This window comes from Ursus maritimus, unplaced genomic scaffold (genome assembly GCF_017311325.1).
Source record: "Ursus maritimus isolate PB19 unplaced genomic scaffold, ASM1731132v1 scaffold_8, whole genome shotgun sequence".
In the NCBI taxonomy this organism is placed as follows: domain Eukaryota; kingdom Metazoa; phylum Chordata; class Mammalia; order Carnivora; family Ursidae; genus Ursus; species Ursus maritimus.
The window spans coordinates 79,807,233-79,819,072 of NW_024426996.1; the positions used below are offsets into that span (position 1 = coordinate 79,807,233).

Consider the following 11,840-nt stretch of genomic DNA (forward strand, 5'->3'; position numbering starts at 1 on the left):
GGGGGGGGGGGGGGGGGGTTCCGCCGCGGGCCGGGCGTCTTCTATCTCCCGGGCGATGGGGCCTGGGTCTCCTGTAGTCCTGGGGGTCTGCAGGGCCTGCTGCTTTCTCTCTCGTAATCCTGGGGACCAGAGGGGCCTGGGTGTTCTCTGTCTCGGGGGCCACAGCCCATGCTGGCGCCGTGATACCTGCCTTGGTGTACAGATGCCAGGGTTAGGGTTGCGGGTTCTTGGAGAAGACTCTGAAACTCACTTCCGGTCTTGTGAGACCCCACCGGGGACCCGGGAACTACTGCATGATGCCACCTTGGTGTCTTGACTTTCTGTGAGATTATCCGGTTCCTGTTTGATAGAAGTGCTTAGGAGAGCTGTAGGCGGAGGATGGGAACCTGGGCTACTTCTGCCTCGTCCTGTGGGTCTTGTGACATCTTCCAGTGTCGCAAGACTGCTGAGCAGTGGCGGCAGGGGGAGGGGGGGTTACCGAGGGCTGTCCTTAGAGCTTTGGGGGTTGAATGAAGCCGGGGCAGGTCTTCTCAGTGGGTGTCTCTGTGGGTGGCACCCACATGTGCACGGATCGTCTCTGGCCGCTGTGGTCCTGCTCAGGGTTGCCTTGTGTGCTCGTGTTACGGTGGGGGACGCAGGCAGGGCTGGGGGACACATCCTGAGCAGGCTCACAGAGCGCCAGTGCAAAGCGCTCACACACCCAGTTCTGTGAGCTCCAGGCTCCTGTCTGGTTCTTATCCTGACCTTGTGATTAGAATGTGTTGAAGTGTTGTCCTTGGAGGTGGGAGGGCCAGAAGAGGAGGAGAGATTGTGTTTCCCTTGTTCTCTGTACGCTGCATGCCCCTGCTCCAGGCAGGCCTTAGGAAGGGAGGTCGGAGTCCCTATCCTGTTCTGTCCTTGGCACTGCTTCACCGTGTACCCGTAAGACTGCTCCCACGTACATGGTTCAGCCTCCCGGTCTCGCAGAGGCTCTCTAGTGTCCACCCGGGGGCAGGCGCGGCGTTGATGCCCACTGCCTGGCCTTCTTGAATTGTGCTCTGCACACAATCCCAGTGCCCGAGTGCAGAGCCGTGGCCAGAGGCAGAGGCTTGAGGGACCCTGGTTCCCAGTGATTGTTTTACCACTTTACTGAGATATAATTGACATATAAAAACTGTACATATTTCATACATTCATCTTGGGGAGTTTGAAACAAAGTATCCACCTGTGAAACCATCCACAGCTCTGTGCCAGCCCTTGTTTCTGATGAGTGGCTTTCTTCCTGTGTGTTTGCTTGTCTCTTCATTATTGATGATTTACCTGACTGTTTAATATTGAACAGATTCTGTTCTGTATTTGATTTCTACAAACCAGTTCTTTTCATGTGAGGCATTAATGTTTAACTTGAAGTTAGATTGAAGGCATCCAGAGAGTGAGTGCCAAGTGTTTGCAGGAGAGCTGTGTCTTTTCCCCCTTTTGGTGGGACACGATGGCTGCTGTGACCAGGCGTTTCTGCTACAGGGGGCATCTCCGATGCTGAACTCACGGGCGTCTGCATTTCAGAGGGAGGATTGATTTTTGTCAGATGTAGTATGTAATTCAGACCCCCAGAGGCTTCAGACGTAAGCATCAGTGACTCACAGGGGCTGAGACAGTAACACGCAGGTGGCACCAGAACCTGCAGCGCATGGGCTCCTGGCTGGATGCTGGCATGTTGATCTCCCTCAGGACCCTGGGGAAGTGGACAGATAAGAAAGTAAGAGGTAAGGGGGGACTTTTGCCTGAGGTCCTCAGATCTCTCCTCCACAGTGGAACTAGCTGGCAGTAAGAGAACACTAGGTTCCCTCCCCCCTACAGTCCCCAAGAGGGACACAGGAGCCGTTGCAGTGTCTCACTAAACACAGAGGGCAGAGCTGGGAGCCAGGCCCTCCCTGTCCTTGGCTGTGGCTCCTGACGCAGACAGGACCCAAGCTTACAGAGGAGAGACCGTGGATGCCTGTGGGGCTTAAGTGCTGTGTCCTTGGCATCCTGATGGGCAGGCCTGCCCTTCCCAGCTCCTCACCACCCAGTCCCCTGTCTGCCCTTCTGGGAAATCAGCATGCCCCAAACCACTGTCCAGTTCCTCCTCCCCAGGGAGTCCACAAGTCATCTGAGGCTGCAGCCCCAGCCTCCCCAGAATCCTGGTGTTCTCCTGAGAGCGCCCACAGGGAGCATCCAGCCAACAGTGGGGCCTAGGACAGAGTGCAGGGGGGCAGGTGGGACTGTGTCAGCCTGGGTGCCATTTGAGGAACCTAGGGCATCTAAGTGGGGGTACGCAAGAGGCTTTGGAAGGAGGGGTTTGGGGCTCGGGAGAGGTAGTAGGAGCTGGGATACTGTGGAGACAAACACCTGCCCCAGGAGAGCCAGAGAGCCAGCAAAGGAGGGGGCAAACCCATGGATCGGGGTCAAAGAAACCTGTTAGCAAATGAGAAGAGTTTCCCACCCTAGGCGCTGCCATTCATGTGATGCCCTCTTTTTACTCCTGTGAAACTTTAGTTAGTTTTCCAGCTGGTGAAGGATGGGGCCCAGATTTTCTGGGCATCTCCTGGGAGGCCTAGCAAAAGCTGGACAGGGTTACCACGATGACCGTTTTAGCCTGGAAAGCATGTTGGCCACAGTCTCCCCGGCCCGCGTGATCGGCAAGGGGCTGCTCCATCTTGCAGCTTGTGCTGTAGCGAAGGGCGCGCAGGGAGCTCCGGCAGGTACAGCCACGTGAAGACTGGTGGAATGTTCTGGTCCGGGGTACCAGCCTGAAGCACATGGGTCCCATTGGTCTGGGCTGAGCTGACACTAGTCAGTGGGAAAGGCAGGAGCTCAGGCTCGTGTCCAGAGCCTTGGGCCACCTAACACCAGCGGGGGTCTCATTCCGGCCTGAAGCCCAGGCCCCTCCCCACCTCATCCTGGGCTGGGTCTGGGGGCAGAGATGCTGCACTAAGATCCTCTTGTCATTGCGTCATTGGCGAGTCTCTTGCGGGTGGGGGCCTCTGTCAGGCAGGCTCACTGACGGGTCTTTTCTTAGTGTGGAAGTTTGCCATAATCTAGCCCGCCGTCCTCTGATGGTCGTGGTTGGTTCTGTACCGCACTTACGTGACGCAAGGAAGAGGGAATGGTTTCCTCCCATGCTCAGCATCGTGTTCCTCCATTCTCACACCCCAATACCCGGGGCCCCACGAACATCGCTGGGGCTCAGGGCGGGGGGGGGGGTTCCTGGGGAGGAGCTGGCAGCCCGAGCTCAGGCCGCTGGTGGCGGGCAGCTCCTCACAGACTTGGCATTTCTAGATCGTGCCCTGCCGTGACCCTCTTCCAGTGAGGCTGGAGAGCGGGCTCCTTGTACACCCTGCAATGTGGCAGTCCCCTGAGGGTCTCGCCCGGGAACATGTGTGGGATTTTGACTGGCCAGGACCCCGCATCCCCCTGCTGGTCTGTGGTATCTCCTGGTCACCCCTCTCTCAGGGTCGCCGTCTCCGGGGCGATGCTGTTGGTTCATCGTGGGGCTGGTCATCAGCTTCCTCTGCTCTCGTCCCATAGCTTCAGCTTTCTCCCGTGAAACTGTCCGAGCTCCACGCCGATCTGAAGATGCAGGAAAGGGATGAGTTCGCCTGGAAGAAGCTGAAGGCGGAGGGCCTCGACGAAGATGGAGAGAAGCAGGCCAAACTCACACGCAGCCTCAGCGGTACCTTTCTCTCCTATTCAGTGTGGCGGGGGGGGGATGCTGTCTCGGGCCTGCGACCCTGGCTGCTGACGCGGTGTGTGGCAGGAGGGGAGCGGGGCGCCCTGCTGCAGCCCGTGCGGTGGCTCACCTCCGAGGAGCGACCCCCACGGCCACAGCTGCTGCCGTTCGTGAGGCTCTTGGCAGACCGTAGGGAGAGTCGGGGCAGGGGTGTCTGGAGCAGTAGCGCTCAGTGGCTGAGGGCCCTGCAGCTACGTGGCCTGGGGGGGAGCGAGGCCGGGGCTACCCGGTTGCCTGTGCTCACCTGGAGAGACAGGAGGGATGTTCCCAGAGTCTGGAAGTTAATGGCAAAGCAGACTTCAGATCATCTGTAATGAAAATAACTCAGAGTGGAGTGTGTTGATATGGGGAAGTAGTGAGCTGCTTCTTACTGTGGGTATTCAAGACAGAGCTAGTCTGCCCGGCCTCCCAGTATGCAAAAGACATGCGTCCTCAGGACTGACAGGTGTCTCAGGCCCCCTTTCCGCCTCCCCCCGTGGCAATGTTCAGGTGCAGGGCAGGACTCTGAGCTCGCTGCCCGGGCGCCCCCGTGCACCCCACCCCGGCTGTGTCTCGGGGCCGCTCCCGGGCTGGCTGGTCTTGCTGTCGTCCTGTAGTGAAGAGCAGAGAGTAGAAGTCACGTCCCCGTCCCGCCTACCGGCGCCCTGGCCTGCCACCCGCCCCGGCGCGTGAGCACGCCCTCACCAGTCGGAGCCTGCTGTAGCTCCCCGCAGAGCCCAGCGTCGGGGCTGGAGTAGCCTCGGCCCAGAGTCCGCCCTGTAGCCCACCCACCATCGCACACGCTCGCGGGGCCCGACGCTGGCCTCCTCAGACATGGCATCACGCAGAGTGCGCGGCGTCTGTGGTAACAGGAGCCCCTTCCTGAGACCAGATGCTGTACGTCCACTGGAGCCTTTCTGAGGTACTCGTCCCTGGTCAGATAGGTGACGGAGGCGCAGAGAGGGCAACTCGTCCGTAGTCCCTGCCTGAGTACAGCAGGGCGCGAATCCAGGGTTTTCTGACTCAGCTGGTGACGTCTCCCCAGCTACCCTGCGTTCCGTGCCGTCAGACCTCACGAGACACCTACGAGTTGTTCAGGTCACGTTGTGTATCTGCTTCTGGGGTGAGGACATAGGTCTGCTGCTGTTTTATATGACCTCATTCTAGATAGGACGAGACGCATGCAAAAACAGGACAAGGTAGCAGAAGGGTTAGGTGGAAGGAGATGCAGGATAATTGCACCCAACCGGAATGTTTGGGGGCCACTGCGAAGGGCCAGGACAGGAGCCTGACCTGGCGTTCCCAACCCCCAAGGAAAAGGTCTGGAGGGACTCGGAATCCTTTGTATGTCCTCCTTTCTGGAAGGAATCGGCCCCCAGTGGATGACCTGGGGCCAAGACTGAGGTGCATGAGCGTGTAGAGAGGTCAGCCAGCTCTCACCTCCCTGCCTGGGGCACATTTTCCCTGGACTCCCCCAGCCAGCCCGTGTCCTCCTGGGCATGGCTTCCAGCCCAGTGTCTGAGTCTGTGGTCCAAGTGGAGCCATCTGTTTTCTGCTTGGGTGGTGTGGGCTTCCTGGGTGCTAGGGTGACGTGGCGGAAGACTCCAGAGACTGGGGAGCTGGAGCGCCGAAGCAGACCCTCTTGAGCATTCGACCCTCACCGGACAGCTGGCCATCTCCTGGATGTGGCCTGTGCGTCCCCGCATCCAGGACACCCCCCCACCCCCACCCAGGACCATTGACAAGGCTGAGCCACACCAAGGGGACCGCAAAGTGTGGTGTCAGACCAGGATCGGGACGTGAAAGGGAGCCCCCAGGTGTGACCAGGTCTGTCCTAGGCTCGCAGCAGGGCAGTGCCCCGGCCCCACACCAGCACCGTAGGGGACAAACCACGTTGGGTCCGCCTTGTCTGGGCCAGTTTTGACAGAGAAGCCTTTGTCTCGGGATGGGTCCTGCTCTGTCTGCTCTGCTGTGCAGGGCGGCCGCCCCCACCCTGTCCACCACGGTGTCCCCGAGTGCACGCCGGGGCGTGCCGGGCCCAGCATCCTGAGCAAGAGCAGAAGAGGCTGGGCATGCTGCTCTGTGGGGCCTCTTCCAGCTGGAGTGCTTGTTTCTGGCCCCAGCTCACGCGGAACCCAGGCAGCTGGAAGCCAGAACCTTCCGCCTTCCAGGCCACTGAATGCACCCCGAGACGTGTGTGACGTGCCCTGTGAGGGCGTCCGGTGCAGCAGCCATCTTGGAAGGCTGGGCCAGGCGGAGCCCAGTGACCTAGTTATCCCTCCGCCCCTCTTGCTGCCCCTCCCCGTGCTCGGGGGCCACTGGGACTGTTCGTGGGTCTGGAGTGTGGAGCCTGGGGGTCCCGGCTCTTCTCGGTGCCAGGCAAGCAGTGGCCAGGACTAGAGTAACACCTCCTGCGTCTCCCCTAGTGATCCTGGCCAAGTACGGCCTGGACGGGAGGAAGGACACCCGGGCCATGAGCAGCAACTCCCTCAGTGACCCCGCCGAGGAGGACAGCCTGGAGGACCCCAGGCTGGAGAAGCTGTGGCACAAGGTACCCTTTGGCACTTCCTGTGAGCCCCAAAATGCGCCCTAGCGTTGAGAGCTGAGGGGGGCTGCTAGGGGCTGCTTCTGCTCTGCATAGGAGCCTGTTTCCAGGGGCCTCCGGGGGCAGGGCTTTTTTTTTGGAACCACGAGGCTGTTTTTCTGTGGTCGTGGTCCCTCCCGTGAGGCCTCCCTGACTTCCCTGCCCTCTCGGAGAAGGAATTCTGTGTGGCGCGGAGCTAGCTGTCGGAGCTTCAAATGACCAGAACGGGCTAGACGATCTGTAAACAGGTTCGCAGTGGCCCGTGGGCTGCGTGTTGGACGGTGTTCACTTAGTTTTGGGTCGGAGCCTGTGTGCTGTCCGGTTCAGAAAGGTGTGCTCACAGTGCGGGGTGGGAGCGTGGAGGCTAGGCTTGTAGCATCTGGTCTCCTGTGGGGAGCAGACCTCAGGTGGGTGTGGGCAGGCTGTGGGGCCAGGCAGAGGCTTGAGCTGACCGCAGTCAGTCACTGCGTGTTCCTTAATCCCCCAGCTCCTGTCCGGGTTCTGTCTGGACCACACTGAGTGGGGCGGAGAATCAGAATTCTCGCACCAGCCCATCGTCCTTGGTTCAAGGGGTGCGGCTGGAGCAGGAGGGAGGGCGGCTCCGCCATGGAGGGGGCCCTGTGGCCACCGGGAGCCCCGGACCTGCGTTATTCATGAGTCACCACATGGCCCCGCAGGGCAAGTGGGTGACCGTGTGGTGACTGGCCTGAGGTCCCTCCCAGAAGGGGACGCTGTCGCACCCCGCCTCCTCGGGACCCTGCCACTCCCACACTTGGATGGCTGTCACCTCTCCGTGGAGCCTGGCCACAGGTCCTACTATGCCCCCCAGTTAAGGGGCCATCAAGGCGAGAATGCGCCAAGCGCTTCCCGTGGGAGCAAGGGTCCTGTCTGCTCTGAGGGGACGCTCAGCGGCGGCCCCCGTGGAGTCCAGGTGAGCAGCCTGGACGGGGTCACCCCGGGGCGTGGGCAGGCTGGCAGGATATTCGCTCCCCCCAGGCGAAGACCTCGGGGAAGTTCTCCAGCGAGGAGCTGGACAAGCTGCGGCGGGAGTTCCAGCACCACAAGGAGAAAGTGCGCGAGTACAACGTCCTGTTGGAGACGCTGAGCAGGACCGAAGGTGCCCCGCCCCTGCAGGCAGCCCTGGGGGGTCCTCCCTCTGCGTCCACCCGGTTTCTGATTGGGACTCCCCTGCGGGGGGCTCATCGGGGCACCTCTGACAACACGAGTGTGCTGGTCACATGCGGTGACGTGGGTCACGGGTCGCCACTGCTGCCCTCCTTACACAGACGTGGATGCGCCCCAGCCCGTGGTCTCGCCCTCAGGAAGTCCCAAACCGGGAGTTGGGGAGCTGGGGTGCAGGGTCACCGGGGTCGGCCCGGGGTGTTTCCGCTCCAGCAGGGGGGCCTCCCATGGCGGCTTACGGCCACCCTGTTTCACACAGAAATCCAGGAGAACGTCATCAGCCCCTTGGACGTGAGCCACGTCAAGGAGGACGTGCTGCACAGCAAGCACGCGGAGCTCAAGGACCGGCTGCGCGGCATCCACCAGGGTTACGACCGCCTGCGCAGGGTCAGCCACCAGGGCTACGGCGCCGAGGCCGGTGAGCGTGGCGAGCACCCCACGCCTCCGCCCTGGGCCCCGCATTCGGGCGTCACAGCTGTGTGTCCCACACCGTCCCGGTGACGAGGTCCGGGCCCCCGTGACGGGCCGCTGTCTGCGCCGCTCCCGCCCCGGGCCCCGCGCTAGAGCCCGTGTTGGGGAGCACTGCTGGCTTGCCCTCTTTCTCCGGCTTCCTGCCCGTTCGCGTGTTGTCCAGTGTGAGCGTGCGCCGCAGCGATGCGGCAGGTGCTTCTCTCCGCCTGGGGATGCGGCGGGTCAGGAGACACGGTGCTGGGGCCGCCCTGCACCCCTCCCCCCCGAACCACCCCCTTTCAGGAGCTGCACCGAGCCAGCTCCTCAGTTTCTCCTGTGGTCTGCCGAGTCCTTCCAGAACACTCTCCACGAGCCCCTTGAGGGCCCTGGGCAGGATGGGATCAGCTGAGGGAGGGGGCGGAGCAGCTGGCAGCATGCCCGCGGGTGGGCAGCTGTGACCAGCTTGCTTCCGGTCCAGGGACGGAGGAGACGTGAGTGGCCCAGGTGGGCACGTGTCACCAGATCCGCTCCTGAGTGCGGGCTGAGGTCAAGGGGTCCTTTCCATGTGGTCGGTTTTGCTTTGGAGCTGGAAGGACAGGCAGAGACCTAAGCTTTAGCCTGGAAATGTGGGTAGATTGACATAGTCCTGGGCCCCAAGGAGCCCTGCCATCTCCTGATTCCCACCTCCCCTTCCCCACCGAGCCAGCTCTGCCAAGAGGGACCCTTTGTCAGAGGTGCGGGCCAATGCTGGGTGAGCATGTCCCCGAGGCCAGGTTCCAGTGGTGCCTTAGCCCCAGACTGAGCATGCACGAGAACTACACTCAGTTTGCTTCAGACGGCGCGGGACACCTCACGCATGCATGCGAGCGCACAGCACATACCCGTGTATGTGTGTGTGCGTGCGCGTGTGCAGACGCTCACACTCGCAGTGTCGTCAGGGCACCTGGGCATCACGGGACGCTGCCACACAGTCACCGGGACTGCTTTTGCTTTTCTGCCAGAGTTCGAGGAACCCCGAGTGATCGATCTGTGGGACCTGGCCAAGTCCGCCAACTTCACTGAGAAGGAGCTGGAGTCCTTCCGGGTAAGGAAGGTGCTGGGTGACACTGGCTCACACCATTTGGCAGCACTTGTTTTCTACGAACGTGGAAAGGACTGAACTGCAGTGTGAGTGGCAGACCATCGTGTACACGGACGGGCCTTTGTCATTGCCCCCCGCGTCCCTCTGCAGTGCTGGTCGGCGGCCGTGTGGGACCACCGTGCTTGCCTCCCTGTGGACAGCGCTGGCCTCCGGTGAATGGAGGGTCTAGCTCCAGGGGCGTCTGCTCGGCTTTGGATGTGCTGGGTGTGAGGAGGGAGGGCTGGTGCGGAAGCACGTGGGTCGAGAACGGCAGACCCTGCGTGGGGCTCTGGCAGCGGGCCTGGAGGGAGGGGCCTTTGAGTTGCCAGAGTGTTGCCTCGTGGGGGTCGTGCCATCACCAGCCCGTCCGCTCTTCTTCCACGTGTGCTGCTTCCCGATCGGGGGCAGCAGAGACGGCGCCCTGGAGCTGGCCGGGCAGATCACACGTTGAGGGGCTCGGGGTGTGCTCCCGCAGAGGAGGAAGCGCCCTGCGTCCCGTGCTGAGCCCTGTCACCCAGCCCCGCTGTGTGGCAGCCACCCTGTCCTGAGGGGGTGGGGGGGATTGCCCGGGAACCCCGGAGCGGCACGAAGAGTCTGTTAAGGGACATTCAACTGTTTAAACATTTTTCTAGGAGGAGCTTAAGCACTTTGAAGCCAAAATTGAAAAGCATAATCATTACCAGAAGCAGCTGGAAATCTCTCACCAGAAACTGAAACATGTGGAGAGCTTCGGGGACCGAGAGCACGTGAGCCGGAACAAGGAGAAGTACGCCATGCTGGAGGAGAAGACCAAGGAGCTGGGCTACAAGGTGCGCGCTCGGCACCACGAGGCGGCGGCGGCTGCCCTGGGGTTGTCCCCGGTCCTGCTCCCCCAGCCCCGCGTGGCTACTCGTCCCTCCTCTGCGGACGGCAGGCGGTCGTCTGGGCCTGGTGGTGCCTGGTGGGGCACCTGCTGCAGCCACACACCTCCCCCAGGGCCCGGGCCATCCCCCCGGGCCTGTTTAGAGCTGCGGGACACCTGTGCCACCAGCTTGTGCCCTTGGCCCGGTGACCCTGCACGGGGTGTGCATGTGAGGCAGTGGCTCTGGCGCGTCTGTGTGCACACAGGAGGACAGTCCCCTGAGAATCCCATGGGGTGCGTATGGAGGCCACGTTTCCTCTCGTGGGAATGGGGACCATCCCAGGGCAGCGGTAGGTGGTGGCCCGAGCAGAGTGGGGTCACTCTGGAATGGGGCCACTCTGGGGTGGTTAGGTCGTTTGCAGAAACCCACAAATCAGGTGCCCATCCAGGCATAGAAGCGTGGGCTCTTCGTAGTAGAAGGGCCTCGGGGTCGCACCACGAAGGGAAAAGAAGCAGCAGGGCAGCGTGAACGCTCTAAGGAGCTGGTGGTAGGAGGGGCGGAGGCCTCGGGTGTTGCTAGGACGCACAGAACAATCTGGAAACAAATGAGATGGGTTGTCTGTAGAGGGAGCAAGGGAGGAGGGACCCACTTTCGAGCTTCTGACTCTGGAGCCACAGGGCTGTGCTGTCCATTCAGACACATGAAACTTTAAAGTGACATGAGGCAGAAGTGCCACGGAGGAGGGCGCGTGGGTCTGTGGCCGTCTGGCAGCCACTCCCGCGTGGGAGTCGGCTCCAGAGTGATGCTGCGGGGCGGGAGCTTGCAGAGGGGAATCTGGCTGAGACAGGGACGGGGCAGACATGGGGTGGTCTCTGCCTCACTGCCGTGGCGGCAGTGCGTGTGGCGTGGACTCTGGGCTCCGTGGGGCTGGGGCCCGAGGCGGTTCCCGGGGGCGCAGCCAGGTGGCGTCTCTGTTCCCACCTCTGTGAGGGGCCGGGGTGGCCCACAGAAACGTCCCTCTTCTCTCTCGGCGTGGTCTGTTCCCAGTTGGTTTTTGGTGGGCGGTGGCGTTCCAGTGAGCCTGGAGCTGCTTTTGTGATTCGTTCAAGACTGTGTCCGGATGGCAGACTTGTGCATTAAGAAAAGCAAGGAGCTCCGAAGTTTCCCTCTGAAGACCGTGTATGTCGTGATCTCGGGCAGATGGCAGCCGGGTTGACACTGTGCCCTCATTTTCAGGTGAAGAAGCACTTACAGGACCTGTCGGGCCGCATCTCGAGAGCTCGCCACCAGGAGCTCTGAGGGCCGCCTGAGCCGCCGGCAGGGGAGAAGCAGCCGCCGGCGGGGGGCGCGCTGCCTGAGGATGGCCCGGCTGCTCTGGGGCGGCGCTGGACACGAACAGGACCTTGGAGGAGGCATGATGGGGACTGGCCGGGCACCCTTCGTGCGGGAGGACTGGTCTGATTCACCACGTGCCCGGTGCACGGGGCCTCAGACACGCGGGGAGCTGCCGCTGGAAGTATTGTGTTTAAAAACACGTCACACTGTTTAAATGGCCAGTGATCTGACCTGTCCCTCGGCAGTCTCTCTGCGCCTTGCTTCTCTTCCACCCCTGCACCCCATTCCCCGTCTTCTCTGCTATGTGACAGGGGCCACAGTCCCCCTGGTTTGACACCTGGGAGCAGTGTGGAGTTAACCAGGGGGAGGGGTGACCTCTGGCCCAGCTGGCATCTCCCTGCCTGCCTCTGAGCTGGGGCTCGAGGAGAGCCCCACAGGCGCGGTGGTCTCTGTGTCCAGAGAAAGTGGCTGATTGTCTCACTGAGGTGTGACAGTCCCACGGGAACCCATCTCTGCCTCTGCTGCAGGCCGTCGTGCAGGGGTCTGACACCATTCCCAGGTTTGAACCTGGAAGAGGCTTGACCACAGCGCTACACCCAG

At 61.8% G+C, this 11,840-nt stretch overlaps 1 protein-coding gene across 1 annotated transcript in view; it reads left to right on the top strand.

Annotated features, from left to right (window-relative positions):
• The window catches only part of LRPAP1 (LDL receptor related protein associated protein 1), an 11,916-nt gene extending 455 nt beyond the window's left edge, over positions 1 to 11,461 (top strand). The window contains exons 2-8 of the mRNA XM_040625274.1: positions 3,547 to 3,691; positions 6,154 to 6,278; positions 7,308 to 7,428; positions 7,753 to 7,911; positions 8,945 to 9,027; positions 9,696 to 9,872; positions 11,142 to 11,461. Coding sequence (XP_040481208.1) covers positions 3,547 to 3,691; positions 6,154 to 6,278; positions 7,308 to 7,428; positions 7,753 to 7,911; positions 8,945 to 9,027; positions 9,696 to 9,872; positions 11,142 to 11,204 — 873 coding nt within the window. The 3' untranslated portion in view covers positions 11,205 to 11,461. The remainder of the gene's footprint in view (positions 1 to 3,546; positions 3,692 to 6,153; positions 6,279 to 7,307; positions 7,429 to 7,752; positions 7,912 to 8,944; positions 9,028 to 9,695; positions 9,873 to 11,141) is intronic.
• Positions 11,462 to 11,840: the final 379 nt, after the last annotated feature.